Genomic DNA, 18390 nt, shown 5'->3' with positions numbered 1-18390 from the left:
TCCTTGTCATTTATGGGGTGTTTCCATGCTTATTCGTGGGTCCTTGCCGGAGACGACACCAGCTCCAACCCTGGGCCGAACAATTCCCCAGGTTCTCATCCCTGCTCCTCTGGGTTCAGTGGAGGTGGATACTGGAGCTGGCAGTTTCGGTGAGATGCTGCCATGGTCTGTGGCCCAAAGCCTAGTTAAAAGCATAATCTCCCTCACCATGGGCCTCAGAGATGCTCCTGCGAAGGAAAGCTTCATTAAATTGTGCATGGGCTGATCAGGTGTCTTGCTGGCAAACTACCCTGAAGGGTTGGAGACAGCTGTTGTCCAATATGCCAGCAGATAAATTCAGTGAAGTCTCAGAGAGTTGTTGCCCTGGCCCTGGAGCTGGGATTGCAAGTCAGAGAGTTGAGGAGAGTGAAATATGTTTATGTAGTCTTGGCTGAAAGACTCCCTGGGAGCTCTGGAGCTGGCTTATCTTGATGTGGTCAAAGCTGTAGGCATGAAGAATAATATAAGTGATGTGCAAGATGCAGATAACACTTGCTTATTCCCAGTCTGGAGTTAACACTGAGCTGGTTTTTTGCTGCCTAAGCCCTCCCATTTGCCCTTTCCTCCTTTTCTTCCCAAATAACAGACTCTAGAGGCATCTCAGTTCCTTCATGTCAGAGCCAGAATCTGAATTAATAATGTGCTAAGAAAATAAAGATAGTTCAACAGACTTTAAATCAAGGAGAACAGCATGTTAAAGAGTTTGAACAAATCACATTACTTTGTGTGCAGTTTTAAGGCTGGCAGAAATAAATCTCCCAGCAATTTATTGATGGTGACAAATTCTTTCAGAAAGAGCCTGCTCAGGGAATGCTTCTCTTTATCACTAGACTCTCTGTGTGAATTATCTAGGACCAGATTAATGTGTCCCAGTGAACGTGTCAACACTATTTGTGTCCCAGAGCCTCCATGTCACCTGGGCTGACACATCATTTGAATATATCTATTGAAAACCATGTTGCTTTTTGGATGCTTCTCCCTTTGGCATTGTGTGGGCCTGGGTTTGGCAGAACCACTTGCAGAGCCAGGTAGGTGGGTCTCCCCTGTTGGAAGAGGAGGGGTCAAAGACACAGCCTGTCTTAGCCTGGACAAGAAATCTACCCACGTCAAGAAAAGAGCAACTAGAAAGCTGCAGGATTTATGGCTCAGTTGCTGCCAATGCCTGTCTGACAGAGCCAGTCACCAGGGCTGTCCTCATGTGGCTGGTGGGACCCAGTGCCTGGACCCTGGTTGATGTTGCTGTGCCCGTGCCCTCCAGTGCTTTTCACCTCTCTCTGCTCAGCCAAGACGGAAGGAAGGACTGAGGTCCAGGTGACACCCATGTAGTACTCCAGGGTGCCGTCAGCCTCGGGGCTGGCTGGGGAGTAGCCTTGCATTCACTCTTTTTCATTTACCAGCAGGTCTACCAGAAAACCACTCTGATGCAATGGCTGATTTTGGCTGAAAGCTGTAGGAATTTGGTTCAGAGGTTGACTGGCTGCGGCTGTGAGTGAATTTCCCCTCTGTTGGTCTTGCTTCAACTCCTAGTTCTGTCAGTGAGCTGTCTGAAGAGACCTCAAGACTCTTCTCCCCGGGACTCAAGGTCTGGGTTTCTTCTTTATGTTTTTCTGCATTGCCATGGAAAGTTGCTCCAGGATGTCTTTCCCCTTCTCAGCCTCCTCTGGACTTTTTCCAGCTGCTCAGCTCCTGCCTAGTGTTCACATCCCAGCCCGAGAGAGAGTCCCCAAGCAGGGACCCCATGAGGCCACCCCTTACCTCAGGGATGGGTGTGGGGAGGTGTGGGGACAGTTTGGAGCAGCTTTCTGTGCTGCTCCAACTGGTGCTGAGCGTTTGATCTGGTGTCTGAGTAGAAACAGGGAGGTAAACCCCATCTGCACGAATGAGTTGGGCTGCATGGCATCAAGTCTCCTGTGGCTTGAAGATGCTTCTCCAGGGAGGTGGTGGAGAGCATGTGTGCATCCATGGTTGTGACAACGAGGGACAGGGAGACCCCAGAGGTGCCCAGGTTCCTGCATGTCTGCACCACAGACCTGCAGCATGGCTGGGCAGCGAGCTGAGACACCCCAGCAGAGACCACCAGGGAGCAAAATTCATCCGTCATCTGCTTCAGAGTCTGGCCACGGGGGTGACAAGCGGGGCACTGTGTGCCTGCCCAGATACCACTATTTACTCAGCAGCTACACTGCGGCTTAACAGGGAAGAAAGAAGAGAAGTTAATTTATTACTGCAAATGACTTTGAAGTAATTAATTGATCTTGTCAAAGGCAAGGGATAATTCCACAGCTGTATAATCCCAGCAGAAAGATACTTCTTGTCCCCTGGCAAGGCAGCTTTGATAGAGCTATTTTGCTAACACATGCTGAAGTCAGGAAGGGGACATTTTATTTAATGATTCACACTAATTAGAGTGGAGCAGGCATGCTCCCTCTCTGCCCCACAGTGCAGCAGTAGTCGGGTATTTCATGACAGCCTGGTGGTGCCAGCCCCATTCCCCATCCCTCCTGTGGGCACACGGCGGGTCTCATCCTGGGTCACACAGGCACGAAAAGTCCCTGGTGACCAGCAGGTCTGGGCATCTGTGTATGGACCTGGCTGGGACAAAATGGAGCTGGAAATGAGAAGGTTTCTGACCATCCGATGAGGAGAAGGAGGATGAAAGCAGCCTCCCATCTCAGGAGGAGCAGAGCTGCTATTTCAAGGACTTTAGCAGATTCATCCAGCGACAGGGCCCATGCAACAGGGCTCCCGCAGCTCTGTCTGTCAGCAACCGTGTGTTCTAGATTTGGGGTAAAAAGACCAGGTCTTCCATCATTTTCCTGTCTCTTGTAGAGCCCAGTGGCATCTGTTGTAAAATGCTTGTCACTGTGCCCAGCTCTACCTGTTTACAAGAGCTTGCTGTGGATCTACCGCAGGCTACGTGTTTTGTTTTGTTTTTTTTTTTAAGAAAAATTTTGGCTTACATGAAATCGGAGGAAACTTAAGTTTCCTTCTTGTTGCAAATAAAACTTCTGTCTTTTAAAAAAGAACCTGAAACAAAACATAATGATGATTACTGCTTCATTGGCCCACACTTGTGCATGGGGTGAAAATGTCAGTTCATACATGTGATGAGATGAGGCTGAAACTAGCAATAAATTTCTCCAAAACCCTTGTCTGTCCTCACCCTCTGTCCTGGGGAGGTGATTCTTCAGCACTCCTGGAGCTCGAGCCCACCATAGCAATTGTGAAAGGGTTTTTCAGTCTCATACTCCAAACAGGGTTGGATGGAGCATGTAGAACAGCAGGGCCAAACACTGAGGAAAGAAAAGCAGAGGCATTAACCAGTTGCCCAGGAATAAGAAGAAATAGTGAGTGATTTTGTCATTAATTGCTGTATCATCAGGCTGTTACAGAAGGGGCCCCGATTAAAGTGGCTGAGAGAACCTTCTGTCTGGCAAATCCTGGCTTTCAAGTGGCTTGACTTTGCAACATCAATAACATTCCTCAGCTGTGGATTTGGGGACTTAATCCAGCAGCTGCCAATGACCTGGCCAACCCCTTGGCATTGATGCTTGGTGAGGAGAATGGAGTGACTTCTCCAGACACCTTCTGGGGTGCAGGAAGGGCTTCTCTTTCTCTTTTGCCGAGTCCAAAAGATCCTTTTTCCCAAAAGAGGGTCTGCTTCAAAAGACAGCAAACATTTGCTTGAAGCCTGGTCTTTGTCTGGTGACAGCTCCAGAATTGCATCCCAAGGGTTGGGCCCATGAGCCTTTGTGCTCTTTCTCTTGGTTATTGGCACTGGAGCAGTTTATCTTCAAGGGAGTTATACGGAGCAAGCTGGACAAACTTAGATGATCTCATAGATCTCGATAGTCCACCATCAACAATCAGCTGACCAATGCCAGCCGTCAAAGCCACAGCAACAGGCGACACATCCATCCCTGATTTTCCTAACATTACCCATGTCTCTGGGGCAGAAGTTGTGTCAGAAGCAGCCTCTGGGAGCGCAGAGGAATGACCTTTGAGATGCTTCTATCTTGCCTGACACAAACAGACATGGGACGTGCAGGCTTGGGGCCTGGGCCACCTCTGCTTTTCCCTGCACTTGCCTGTTCACCCTCTGAGACATGGCCTAGGAACTGTATCCCTGTGCACTTTCCCTGGCACGACTTGGTCCTCGCCAGGGCTGACTGATTCTGGCAGTCCCTGGCTGCAGAGGACTTGGAGTTGACACTGTCATGAACTCTACAGGTGCTAGAGTATCGTAGGGACCATGGTTCCTCTCCTCTTCTCTTTGTAATGGTTAAGGGAAGGTCTTGGTAGCTGCTGGGGGCAGGAGGCTGCGTAGGGAGAGGTCACAACGCTTGCAGATCTCAAAGAACAGGTCAACTATAAAACATCATTCACGTTATCCATCATGGCTTTGCAAAGCTGAACTTGGCTCATCGGAAAGAGTAATGAGGTGCAATTCTCTGCTTGATCAGCTGCTGTTACAGAGGAGTCAGCTGCTCCCGAGTGCTCTGGATGAGCCCAGGAAAGGACGTTCTCTTCCCTCACTGTCACCCAAGCATGATGGAGAGATGTGGCCTCAGCCCTCGGAAGGAAGGTTCAGGTCAGCACTTGGTACTTTCCAGGAAAGGGGATGGGACTGTGCCACCAGCTCTGCCACTCTGGGGATTGAGACAGGGAGTTGGTGCTTCTGACCTGGCTCTGTCCCTCCTGCCTCACGCCTCGGCAGTCTGCAGCAGCTCAGCACGTGGCCTTCAGACCGGGAGAGAAGGTTTCCCGAGTTGTCCAGGCCCTTCCATGCCAGCAGCAGCTCTTGCTGCAATCCAGTCTCACAAGAAGTCAGAAGTTAATTTTCATTAATTACCATCAGCAGTTAAAATCTTGAATCGGTGAAACCTGCATGAATAAAGAATGCTTTTCATTGAGCCACGGGCATCTATTTTTGCCTTGAACTGAAGCATCCAAGTGTGTGTTAGCAGTCACTGTCTTCAAAGACAAAACCAGTCATTCCATGCCACAGGGTTTTACCCGGTGCAACCACTGCAGTATTTTACAATATCACTTTGTCAGCACTAAAAAAAAAAGTGCTTAGATCCCTTTCTGAGATTTATTGCATTTCATAGGTGAATAGATTTTTGATTAGAGAAACACTCTGCTTTTTTCTTTCAAAAGCGCTTGGCCGAGGGGTGAGATAATGCAAAGGCTGAACCTCATTTAATTATCAAGTCCTTTAAGTCCAGGCAGAGCAAACTCCCTCGCTGTCTCCACAGTGGAATTGGTTTCAGCATGATCTGAAGCCTGGACCACCCCTCCTGGTGCTTTGCTGGGGCAGTGACTGTGCAGGCTGTGGTGCAGTGTGAAATCCGTGCTCTGAAGTGAAGTCAGGATCAATATTTCTGAATGCCAGAATCTTCCGTGTGCCTCAGGGAACTGGTGTCCCGAGTTTCCCTGAGGCTCATCCAGCTTTTATTTTTTGTTGCAAGAGGCAAAATCTTCAGCAGAAGGATATCCTCCAGCTCTGAAACCCTTCCAAAAAGTGAGGGCAGAGTGGGAAGCTCCCAACATAGCGATTCCCCCAGGCATATACTTTTTGAAAAAGACTTAAGGTGGGGGGGGAAAATGAATTTCAAGACAAAAGCATTAGAGCAGTTGGAGTCAGGCTTCCAGAGCCTCCTCTTTGTCTGCTCAGGGACAGAGGGAGAGGGTACGGTGCTCGGAAGGGCAAAGATCAGTGCAGGGTAGGAAATAAAACCAGAGGAAAAGAGGACTCGGTGCTCTCAAAGGCTGGGACACGTCTCCATGTGCGCAGGCGGGTCGGGTGCTCATGGGCTCAGCCGTGCTGGCGCTGCAGGAGAGGTGCAGGTGGTGTGACGGGGCTGCCCAGGGCCTCAGGGAAGCTCCGTGTCTCTCAGAGCCTGGCGGGCCGTGGTCCACATGTGGACTCTGAGAGCTCCAGTGTTGCTTTTCTCTTCGTGGGGATTTTTTTCCACCTCCTCTGGCAGCAGGCAGAGGAGACCCAGGCGGCAGGTCTCAGGATGAGGTTTTTCTTAAGGGTAGGTGTAGGCGCGGTGGCATTGTCCACTCTTAGTTTCCCAGGCTCTCAGCTTTGGTTGCAGCAGTGCAGCCCTTTCTGGGGTGCAGGTGACAGCACACGCCACGTCAGCTCTCAGCTGCCCTTCACAATGCCGAGCACCTATTGCACCGGTTCCACATCCTGGATAAGGTTTCATTATTTTGTTTCCTTATTTTTTAAAATAATATTTCCTACCTGTCTGGGGTGTAGGTGGCCAGCTCAAGCAATGTGATACAGCTGAAATCTTTACGTCCATGCAATCAGTTTACATGAATGCCCATCCAGCTGCTGGCAGGGAGACACAGGGTTGACATCCCGTGGGTGCTACAGGCCTTGCTCCGTGTCCCGTAGCGCTGCGTGTCCTGTACCCTGGGGTCCTGGGTACACGAGGCCTGGGCTATAAAGTGATACAGGGGTCACTTGCCCAGAGTCACTGGTCCTGGGGAATCCACAGGTGTAGTCACTAAGGCCATTTTGTGCCTGTCCTGCTGCCACTTCTTTGAAGGAGAGAGATGTGCTCTCCCCACACACACCCCAGAGCTGGGGGCTTCCAGCACAAGGTCTGTTGCTTTGGTCAGCAAACCTTGCTCTGGCGAGCTCTTTGCCTGCAGTGCTGGAAACTTCTGGGCCAGAGGAGACCTGCTTGGTCTCCACAAGATGCCACCAGGCACAACAGTAAAAGTTGTTGCCCCTGTTGCAGCGAGGAGTGTGCCCAGTGCCTGGTGTGGTTTCGTGCTCCTCTGGGAAGACTCCAGAGCAAACCAGGTTGTGGCAGTGAGGGGCTTCACTGCACCCAGGCTCTGCTGCTGCTCACAAATACTCTTATGCTTTCGGGAAGGTGTGGGCTGTCACTGCTGCTCACCTGCATGCTCAGGGCTCTTCCTGCTCCTCCTGGTTCTTGCTCTGTGTGAAGAGAGCAGCCCTTGTCCCAGATACAGCCTGCTCTGCTGGAGACAATCCCAGCAAGGGAAATCCTGTCCAACCCATAACATGGCTCCGGCTCATGGAGAGCCCTCAGCTGAAGTAATTGTGTTTGCACAAACAACCCTCATCAGTTTAAAGGAGATAGAATCAGCAGGAGCTCATTGAGATGCAGCCACAGTCTCCACCGTGGAGCAGAGCTGCTCTCACAGTCTGACACAGGAGTGGCAGGACAGAGGATGCCCAGGGACATGGGATGGTCCTTTTGGGCTGGTGCAGGGTGCTGGCTGCAGCCTGGGTCTCCACAGCAGCTCTGCGAATTGTACCCAGCTGGCTCCTGAGAGAGGGGAAAGGCTGGGGGAGGTGTTGAGACCCCCTCTCCATGGATCTGGTTTAGAAATGTTAGCAAAAGCTGGAGCAGACTTCCTCATGGAAAACACACAAAGTGCCAGGGCATCTGGGGAGGGATTGGTTTGTGCTCCCTTGTCTTCGCAGCCCAGTGACCTGGGGCAAAGGGTGACTGGGAGAGACACAGTCACTCGGAGAGGGATGGGGTGATGAGCCCTATGGAAGCCCACAGAAATTTGGGTCTGAAAAACAAGCAACAGCTGGAAATGATGAAAATTCATGCCATCATCTTGGGGACCAGCTGCTATCGTGAGTTTGGACACTGTGCTGGTGTGTGACCAGCTCAGAGGTCGCAGCCTGGCCGAGAGCTGTGACGGTCAGGATGCGGCAGGGCTACTTGGTGCACAAGACACATGAAAATCGCGGCTGTGAGGACAAAGGGAGGCTTAGATGGGAGTTGGCAGGGCTGGACTCAACTGGATTGAGCTAGACTGGGCTGGACTGGACTGGGCTGGGCTGGAGTAGACTGGCTATACTGGCTGAGTTGGGTTGGGGTGCATGGAGGATGCTCTGCCAGTGGGTACACATCAGCAGTGGGACTCCGAGGATCCTGGACCCAGGCAGGTCCTGTGGCTTGCAGGGCTCACAGCTCCACAGACAGTGCGACCGCAGAGCCCCAAAGGCTCCCACGACTCTCCTGTGGGTGGCTGTGGAGGCGGCCTTCAGGAGCTGCTCATTCACACGCTCCCAGTCCTGCCACAGGACAGGTGACTAGCAAAGGAATATTAATTTTGCAGGGAGGCCACTAATGTGGCCTATGTCCCCTTTGCCCCAGGCAGCGAGCGTTCCCTGCGCTGATTAAGTGTGAGAATGCTCTCTGTAGGCACCTTTCAGAAAAAAAACATTTCAATTAGCAGCTAAGATGGGTAGCGCAGGAAATTGGGTGGTTATTTCCAGATATTTACAATGAATCACCTCATTGTAGGAAGGGGGCATGCTGCGGTGTGCTGACGGGGCTGGGGATCACAGTTATGCTCCTCTGGAACCATTACAGAGAGAGGAGTTTGCTTTTATGGTTTGGTGATTAATTTTTGCAGGATGAATTTTTGCACTGGGGAAATTGCTGAAATTCTAGAGAGGAAGGAACATGGGGAGGGATTGCATCAGCTCCCAGCAGCTACATGCAACCTTGGCATCCAATCCACATTTCTAGGTGCCTCCAACAGCCAGTTGGAGTCTTTTCTGCCCCTTCCTGACCACCTGGATGAGGAGGGATGAGTCCGTTTTCCTCCAGATCAGGTAGCAGTGGGTGTCCCCCCTGGTTTCCCTCACATGAAGACTTCTCCTACTGCTACCTGCCTCTACCCCCTTGGGGCTCCTGTACAGCAGGACCTGAGCTCTCTTCTGTTCTCTCTTTCTCGGGGATCTGCATGTTCAGGTCCACACTGTGGGCAGGCAGAGGTCTTGGATGTCTTGGAGGAGCAGTGATGCAGTTGTGTTGCCCTGGGGATTAGAGGGGCTTTTGGAGGGGAACACGGGGATCCAGGAGCTGTAGCCTGGCGATGGGCAGGCTCAGAGCTCTCCCACGGTCTGGCTTTCCCAGGCAGGCAGCTCACGAAACTTCCCTCATCTCCAATTGCTGTGCTCCACCTTTTATTATAATTGATTCTGCATCGCCATAGGAACCCGCTCCAGCGTGAGTGAAGAGCAGCTGCCTTCCCTGTGCGCTCTCCAGGAGAGAGGCGGCTGCTCCTTCCCTTGAGATGGCAAGTGATGGAGCCGGGAGTCCGTGCCAGCCAGGTACCGTCCATGCCCCGTCCCCTCTCGAGTGCTCACGCTGTGGGGAGCAGAGCTGGGGGGTAGTTCCCTCTGTGCTCAGCTGCCAGGGACACCCCCCCCCTCTGTGGTGGTGGGCTCAGGAGATGGGGCCAGTTTTGTTTGTCTGGTGCAAGGGTCCAGTAATATCTTCTCATGGCGGTTGTCAAGTCTGGATGGAGAGGGCAGGAGGCTTTGGGATGGGATGGGATGGGTGGGAGCAGCCTTTCCTGGGGGTTTATCTTCTTCCCAGGTGGCTTTGTTTAGCAGCGGTGGGATTTCCGTGCGACCATGGCGAGGAGGTACGTGAAGGGTGTGCTGCAGAGCCCTGCACTTGGCCGGGGTTCCTGTGCCCCCCATGGGGACCAGGGATCACAGAGCTTGGGTTCTGGGGGCTTAGCTGGGGCTGGGCTGAACTGGGCTGAAGAGCTGCCCCCTTCACTTGCCAAAAAGTGGATGGAACATCCCTCACACTCAGTGTCTTGTGCTCCTGCCCTGTCCTGATCTGTTCGGTTCTCCCCTCCGTGTCCGTGGGTTGTTCATCTTCCCCTAACTGCTGGACGTGGCTGCATCCCTGCCCAGCAGAGCTGCCTGGCTGGGAGAGCCCATCCATGGTGGCTGCATGGGCTTGGAGAAGCTGTGGTGGAGAAGGTGGCCTTCCCGTTAGCCGTGGGCTGGTTTAGCAGAAGACCGGCCAAGCTCTTACATCAGGGTTTGGGGTACAAACGTTCTGCGTTGGACTTCCAGCCTGTCCTGCCATTCCTTGTCGTGGAAGCTGCTTGAAGAGAGATGTTGTGAGCAGGCTTTAGAGCATGAGGGAACGTCTGTCCACATCAGGACAACTGGGGGATCCTGCTGAGATCTGGAATCTTCCTTGGGCGTGGATCCTGGCAGCTGGTCCAGACCCACGGCAGAATGTCTCCTGGACCCCACATGTCCTGGTCTGTCCCCACACTGAGCCCTCACAGGGCCGGGTGATGGAGAGGGGCTGAGAGGCTTCACAAAGGAGCCCCCAGAATCCTGCTGCAGGTAACAAGCTTGAACAGACAGGGAGCCCAGACGTGGACTGTGGTACCTTGGCAGACTGGAACTGCCTGTCCCTGGGCAGCTGCCTGGTGTTTGCCTGTACGGCTGGGGTGAGATGCACCCCATGGGTGGTTCGGACACAGCCAGGCTCAAGGTGGAGGAGGGGGTCTCAGCATCCCTCCTGGGGCACAGCATTGTCTGTACAACGTACGTACCCACCTCGGAGGGGACAGGAGGGTCTCTCCCTGCCGGGGATGTTCGGTGGAGGTGCTGGGGTGAAGACTCGCGTGCCTCCCTGGCAGAAATAAGAGGGGAGCTGGCAAGGTGAGGTGGCACACACTGCTCTCCCGGCAGACTGGATCCCTGAAATGGGAAACGACTTTGTTCCTGCTGGGCCTGGCTGTCTGCTGGGGGAGGACAGAGACAGCCCCTGTGTGAGCCCTGCACCAGCACTTGGTGGCAGAGACAGGAGCAGATTTCCAGGGACAACGCAGCAATTTGGCTTTGGGATGGATAGGAAGGGAAGACAGAAATACATCTGGATGGTCCCATCCCCGTTTACTCTCAGGTCCAGGGCTCATCCCATAGAGCAGCTGGAGAACACAGCCCTGTGTTCAGCATCTGCCAGCCAGGAGGTTCACAATGTGCTTAAATATGGGGCAGAAATCCCTCCGAGGCCACGGGGCAGCTCTTCACCCCACGGGTCTGCATCCCGCTGGAAGTTGAGCTTCCCCCGGGAGAGCCTCTGGCTGTGCTTACGCTGGCAGCCATGCAACAACCCAGCGGGATTCGTTTGTTTGACCCAGCAGCAGCATTGACTGAAAAAGGCAAGGTAAACCCTGCAAAGAATCCAGCTGCTTCCTGAGCTCCGGGTGCCGGTGCCAAGCGCAAGGGTGCACTTCCCAGAACGGCGCCCGCCTGCCTCCATCCCAGCAGAGCCCACGGGACCCGCCTGGGGCAGCCAGACCCTTTGCTGTGGGAGGACGGAGGGAGTGCCGCAGCCCTGCTGCACTCGCAAGTAAAACCTTTTCCCATCTCTAAGGAGCTTAGGTCCTAGAAATCCTCCTGCTTAGGCAGAAACTTGTTTGCCTGCAATCCCTGCGAGGGCGTTTGCTTCCCTGTCTCCCTGGCGATCACATTTGCTGTCTGGTTGCAACAGGCGGTTGTGCACCATGTGCAGCGTTGTGGTGAATATTAACCAAGGGCAACCCTCGGAGCCGGGGCCTCTGAAACCCCCCCCGGCTCCCATGGAGCAGCAGATGAGTCCTCAGCCCTTTGCCGGAGCCCTGAATCATGGTGCTCCCCTGCCCGGCTGGTTCTGACCACAGAACCATCTTTGTTAGACATTCCCAGGACCCTGGATGCATCGCATCTTCCGGATTTTTCTCCCGGGTGTCTCAGATTTGTACGGGGAGCAGCAGGAGGGTTGTGCTTTTCAAAGCAGGGTTATTTTAGCACCGTCCTAATGAATTTGCTTTAGTTCTTATTCTGCGTGCAGTCATTTTATTCTGGTCTCTATGAAAGCTTCATTTGAATTTAAGTATTTTAGCCCCTCCTAGCTCTCCTCCATCAAAATTAGCTCCAGTTTCTCCTTTTAAGACATTAGTCTCGTTTCTTATTGTTATATAATTGTAAATGTCTATTTTTGGTTATAAAAGTACTAAGTTGGGTATATTTAAAAGTCTGTAAACTGAGTAACTCCCCAGTTGTTGGACTGCATCCATGACACCATGCAATTAAACCCCACTCCATTGGGGCTTACGTCCTGTCATCTTCCACTTTCATTCTTTGAGCAGATCAAGCCTTTCTGGCGCAATTCTGCTTCACTGTGCAGATCATGTTGGTCTTCTTAAATTCCTGCTGATAAAACGCCCACCTTTCAGTGCCAGGTGTTGCAAAGCTGACTTAACCTCCGTGCACCCTGAGACAAATTTACCCATGACTTTGGGAAGCTGCCTCGTCCCTTGGATCCAGAGCTGGGCTCCCCGCTCCCCGTCCTCTGCGCCCAGCTCACGGAGCATGGGCCGTGCGCTAACGCAGAGCAGGGCACAGCTTTGCCAAGGAGACCAACTTCATCTTTTATTTGGTGGTGGGAGTAAACTGCTTGAAGGAGGAACAGATTTTTTCGAGCAAGGTTACTCTGCTGTAAATTGGAAGTAAGCAATACCCGAAATGTTAGTATCCAGAAATTGCTTTCTGGCTGGCACAGAAGACGTTCTTCAGTTGCTTTCCCTAATTAGGCTCTGATTCTGCTTTGGACACTTCATAGAATCATAGGATAGTTTGGGTGGGAAGGGACCTTTAAAGCTCATCTAGTTCAGCCCCCTGCAGTGAGCAGGGACGTCTTCAACTCCAGCAGGCTGCTCAGAGCCCCGTCCAACCTGACGCTGAACGTTTCCAGGGATGGGGCATCTACCACCTCTCTGGGCAACCTGCTCCAGGGTTTCACCACCCTCAGCGTAAAAAAATTTCCTCGTTATACTTAGTCTGAATCTCCCTTCTTTTAGTTTAAAACCATGACCCCTGTTCCCATCTTTCTTACAAGCCCCCTTTAAGTATCAAAAGGCTGCAGTGAGGTCTCCTTGGAGCCTTCTCTTCTCCAGGCTCTTGTGCTTTCCCAACCACTACCCATCTCTAGGTCTTGACCCCTGGTCAAAAACCTGCAAGGACTTAAAGGATGGAATAAGCTGGCATTAGCAGGAGTGTCTGGGTGTAGTCCAGAGAGCAGGCTGAGTCATGCCAGTGCTGTGCAGCCCCATCCCTGCTGAGAGCCCATAACCTCCCTTCACTGCCCACTCAGATTCTCAGTTTGGAGGTGTCTGCAGTGGGAAGGGTGAACCCTCCATACCAGATGGCATCCTGCATCGGTAAGCACTGCTCCATACTTCTTTTTAAATAAATATCTCATTAGATATTTGCCATTCCCAAATTAACATTTAATGCGTGTTTCATACCCAGAAAAATCTCACCACAGTGTTGCTGAATTGTTGACAGTGATCCTCTTCCTTTGTGAGTTCTGTCCCTATTAGGCAATTTCCTTGCTCATGTATTCTTTTCAGTTACTAAGGGAACATGAATCTTAATAAAACTCAATCAAATGTTCCTTAAATAACAGCTGCCTTCATTTAACTGTCTTATCAACCATTTTTTGCTTTGCTCAAAATCCCTGGGAAATTAAGATCGGATTCTTCACACAGTAATGAAAAAACAACACACGCCAAATGTGAGGGAAATCTCTTATCCTGAACGCTATAGGATGTAATCCTAGGGATATTTAGCAGAAAAACTTGCATTTTGTCCTGAATGTGCCTGTTCCTCCCTGCACTTTTTATGAGAGTCAGTTGGGCATCTCCAGATACATGATTTGTTCTTGGGTCAGCAAGCACAGGGCCTGTCCTGAGCATCTTTGGCACCAAGAACCACGAAGGAGGATTTTTTAAACTCAGATGTGTCTGTGGGAAGCATGAATCTCTCCTGAGCACAGAGGAGATCAGCAGGGAGGCAGCGATGCCCCGGCACTGCAATGCTTTCAAAGCCCAGGGGGTTCCTAAGGGCTCACAGGGCACACACGTCTCCTCTGCGAGGAGATGGAGGCTGTAGAGAGCTGTGCCTGTCTCCAGAGACCTCCGTGGAGAGGAGAAGGATGCTCTGTCCCATCAGTGCTCCTCCACGGGCAGGTGTTCATCCCCCAGGTAGGGCTACATGGAGCCATCACCCTCTGGCTGGCGACAGGAGACCCAAGTGCTCCCTGCCCACATGGGATCTCCTCCAGCTCAGTCCACTCATCCTCCTGCCCTCCCGATGTGGTACCTGGGCTGTGGGAACCTTATTTGACTTATCCCTGCACCCCATGCTCAGCTGAGGATATAAAGGGGGAGGGATAAACCCCAGTGTGATGGAAGCTTGACAGTCTGAGCGACTTCTGGATGGTGTCCTGCTAGAGGTGGCCGATTTAACGTGACATGTGCTGTAGGTACAGTTTCCCTTTGGGGAAGTGCACCGAGTACTTCCCTGAAACAGGGTACCTGTGACAAAGCAGGGCAAAGCCTCCCCGCTCAGCCCCCAGTGAGACCCGGAGCCTCCGCAACTGGGAAGCTGGTGTTAGTGGAAGTGCTCAAACAGCTGTTTTGGGGTGTTTGGGGGTTCAGAGATACCCTGGCCAAAGGTGGGCGCAGGGATGCCAGCTCAGGGCTTGCCACCCCCGTGGGCAGTGTTACGGTGGTGCTGTGTCCCGGGGGGAGCAGGGCTGGCTTGACCAGTGCCCTACAGACGTACAGAACACCCCGTGTCTGGTCTAGACACGAGAGATGTGTCTGGGAAGGGAGTACCAAATGACTGGGGGTGAAGAGCTGTGCTCACCTTGTTGATGCTCTTGCCCTTTATTTTGCTGCTGTTACATGAAAATATTTTTAAAGCCTGCAAGCCCTGTTCCTCGTGGCGTGCCAGGAGCTGCAGATAAAGGAAAGTGAGTCAGAGCCATGCTGAACCTGCTCTGGTCTGTATCTGGGACTGGGCTCTGCCTTCCACTTTCCCACTGACAGTGCTCCCAGGGATGGTATCGCTGCCTGGGAGGGCAGGGGGATGCTTTGGCCGTTTCCTGATATCTCACAGTGGGACTTTTTTCCTTTTCTGGAGTCTCCACAGCACTGAGAGCACTCAGGCTCCAGGATGGTGCAAGGGGAGGCTGGTGTGGATGTTCCCCGAGGTGAACTCCATCCAGTGCTGCTCTGACAAGAGACACTGAGAACTTCAGAGGTGCCTTGTGGTGTTTTTCTATGACTCTTAGTGACCAGTCCTGTTAACCTCTTTTGCTATCTTTGTCCTTCTGTTTTGCATCCCTAGCCCAAGAAATCTGGACCCTGGAGATCTTTCCTCAGTGACGTGGCTGTTTGGACACAGCCTTCTCCTCCTTCTGCTGCAATAGCAATGCTAGTGTCCCCATGCAGCTGCAGTGAGGTACGTGCTCTCCTTCTCCATTGGGACTCAGCTCCTTCTAGACCTGGTGCAAAACCCGGGGCAGTCCTTGTGCCAAGGGACACATGGCAGCTGGACACTTGTCCCTCAGTAGGAGTAAACTCTAAGCTTGTGTCCTTCTCAGGACAACTTCAAGACCAGACTAGATAAAGCTTGAGCAGCCCACACTGAATCCACAGCTGAGGTTCTTTTCAGTGTGAATTTTCCTGTGATTCTGGGCACCTGGTCCAAAAGGTCCCCGCAGCACTAGCCTTGACGGGTGGGCACCCTCCCCAGAGGTTTGCTGGGCATTTATGACTTGAGAGGCAAGCTCTGCGCCAGTGCCCTGGGCTGCCCACCCATCCCACACCTTCATACCCCTCACAAGAGGCTTCTTGCTAGAAAACCAGGGATCCACTTGTGAGCTTCCCTGCCCTTCTGTGCTGCTGGTGGTTATTTAGCAGAGCTGGTGTAGCCCGTGACCAGTTCCTCCTCCCTCACCATCTCTGCTTTTCTCCTCCAGGAGCTCTTGGCTTGGGCAGGAGCAAATCCTGGGCTCGGCGTAGCCGCGCCGGTGGCTATGGAGTGACCTGTGCTCTGGGTTCGTGGGCACAGCGGGGAGGCTGAAGCTGGCTGCCCGGGCACTGGGGCAGCCGAATGCGCCCTGCCCACACGCTCCTCGCCTCTGCCATGAATGATGCATCGACGATGGATTATGAACTGCTCTCCCCCTCCTTGGTTGAGCACCCAGCCGGCACTGCGGGTATGGATGCTGAGCAGAAAACTGTCTTTGCCTTTGTCATCTTCCTCCTCGTCTTCTTGGTGATGCTGATGGTGCGCTGCTTCCGCATCCTGCTGGACCCCTACAGCCGCATGCCCGCCTCCTCCTGGACTGACCACAAGGAGGGGTTGGAGAGGGGCCAGTTTGACTACGCCTTGGTGTAGAGGGCAGGGATGGGGCGAGCCTGGGTGCTCTGTGTGCCTCCCACCCCAGCTGGCCCCGGCCCCGGCCCCCCCTTCCTCTGTGGTGTTGCCCTGGGCCAGCACGGATGCTCCGGGCAGGGAGGTGAGGTCGGGCTCTTGTCCGGGGTGGGTTTTCTAGGGGTTTCTCTCTTTTCTAAGCACTTTTCAGTTCTCTTCGCAGTCTGCAGGACTCTTGGAGAGATGTGTTGGAGAGGTGATATGATTCCGCGTGGTCCCTGCTGCCCACCGTGCCCCCGGGCAGCGTCGCGTGCTGCAGTGAGGGGCAGGAGGCGATGGGGCAGGGCACGGCGGGACCTGCCCTCAGCCACGGCCCACCGGGCTCCTGGTCTGGGTGGCTCTGCCTGGTGCCAGGCCAGAGCTTTGACCCCCACCTCCTCCTGCCCCCCATGTCGCCCTCGTCTGTGTCCTCTGGGGAGTGCTGACCGTGGTCCAGTGCGTGTGTGTGTGTCCCTGTAGCTGAGCTGTGTCTGTCAGGGGGTTTATAGGCACCAGACCCAAGTGCTGGCTTTGTTCCTCTCTGTGTGGCAGCCCCAAGTGCCCCTCCCCTCCCCTTCCCCACAAGTGAGGGGGAGAAGGACACCCCCCACGCACAGCCCCCTCTCGGCATCCAGCCCTGCAGCCTGCTCTCCGCTTTACACCGTAGTGACCTGTCCCTGCCCAACTGGTGAAAATGGTCTGAGCAAGGTGCAGTCATGCAGCTCCCTGCAGACCTGCCTGGGTGGCCCTGCGGGGATCCCAGGAGGGATCAAAGGTCCCACACGACACTTGCGAGATGCTCCTCAGCCAGCCCAAGCCTGGCAGCCTCCCACCGCTATCTCCCATTCTGGCCAGTCCCTGCTCCAGCAGGATCTGGGTGGCCTCCCTGTGTCCAGGGGGTTGCTGGGGGTGGCCGGCCCTTCCCTGGCCATCCTGCATCTGGGTATCAGAAGGGCTGTGTAAGCATTTGAGGGGAAAACAAGGCTGTCCTCCTGCCCCTCTGTGGGAACCATGCCTGTTGAGTAGGGGTGCTGTAGCTAGCCACGGGGCTAGCAAACGCCATGGTGGGTTATGGCTGCGGGCCACTAAGAAGCTTTGTACTAAGTGATCGGAGCCCATGGGGGAGAACCTCTTCCCCCACCATGGAAATAAAGCTGCACTGTGCTAACCCCACACAGCTCTTCCTCTGCTTTTTGTCGCGTCCCAGCGAGCTCTTGGAGGAGCACTGGTGGTGCCCAAGCAGTGGTGGGCTGCCCCCTCTCTCCCTCTCGGAGCCAAGACCCCCCCATCTCCCAGCACCAGCAGCTCCTGAGGGTTTGGGTGCCGTGTGGGACAGGAGCATCACCACCGGGCCACGGTGCTGTGGGTGTCCTGCACCCGGACACGTGCCCTGTCTGGGACATGCAGAAGGTGCTCCCTGGCCACAGCAGGGCACCTGGACCAGTGTGGCTGGGCAGGAACAGCCACAGCCTGGCCACGTCCGCTGCGGGACCTGTGGGCTGCACCTGGCTGTGCCTGCTACATCAGTCTGGGGCTGCCTGACGAGTGCAGCCACGCAGGCAGCAGCCGGGTGGGTTCTGCTGCATCCAGAGGGACCTTCTGGATGTGTGGGTGCTGGTGACCCCTGGAGCGTCCCCACAGTCGCATGAGCACTGACATGGAGGAGGCTGCAAGGAGTCACTGCTGGGTGCTGCAGAGAAGTGACTGGCAGGACGTGGGTGCCCAGCACCCAGCTTCTGCACCTCCTCCGACAGCCTCCCCCGCTGCCGGACACAGGCCTACCACTATTCACCTACTGCCAAGCTCAGGAACCTGTGTGGGGGACAGTTTCCAGCTGTCTGAGCTCAGTGGGAGCGTGTTTTCCTTTGCCCAGGTTTCAGGGCGGGACTGTCCCCCCCTCACAGCGGTCCCCTGCTGTCCCCCCACCCAGCGAGGCGGTGGGTCCCTCCTGGGCGCAGGGATGCTGCGGCCCTGCCTGCCCTCTTGTGGCACATCGGCTCTGCGGCTGGGCTGGGAGGCCAGGAGGGACTTGCTAAAAACGAGAATGTCAGCCCGGAACGAGGGTTTGAGCTGAGCTCAACCAGCTGGACCCTGACTCCGGGACACATGGGACCGTCTGCGGCCAAGCCCCTGTGTCATCGCACACCCTGCAGGGTCTGGACAAGCCCAGCGGTGCACAACCTCTGCGTCACACAACCACAGCTCGGCAAAACCCCCAGCAAGCTGCGAAAGCGGTGCTGCCCTTCAAAGCGGGGCGAGCCAGGCGC

At 54.0% G+C, this 18390-nt stretch overlaps 1 protein-coding gene across 3 annotated transcripts in view; it reads left to right on the top strand.

Annotated features, from left to right (window-relative positions):
* Nucleotides 1-17296, top strand: part of CTXN1 (cortexin 1) — a 40269-nt gene extending 22973 nt beyond the window's left edge. The window contains exons 1-3 of one of the 3 annotated variants that reach the window (XM_074927943.1): nt 1467-1621; nt 15053-15166; nt 15687-17296. In XM_074927943.1, the coding sequence (XP_074784044.1) occupies nt 15821-16108 (288 nt within the window). In that variant the 5' untranslated portion in view covers nt 1467-1621; nt 15053-15166; nt 15687-15820 and the 3' untranslated portion in view covers nt 16109-17296. Of the gene's footprint in view, nt 1-1466; nt 1622-11122; nt 11229-15052; nt 15167-15686 lie in introns of those variants that run through there. The other 2 variants (XM_074927942.1, XM_074927941.1) reach the window with 2 other exon arrangements.
* The last annotated feature ends 1094 nt before the right edge of the window (nt 17297-18390 follow it).

Source organism: Athene noctua, chromosome 27 (assembly GCF_965140245.1).
Source record: "Athene noctua chromosome 27, bAthNoc1.hap1.1, whole genome shotgun sequence".
Lineage (NCBI taxonomy): Eukaryota > Metazoa > Chordata > Aves > Strigiformes > Strigidae > Athene > Athene noctua.
Note: the sequence above shows the minus strand (reverse complement) of the source record. Positions and strands in the feature narration are given on the sequence as shown.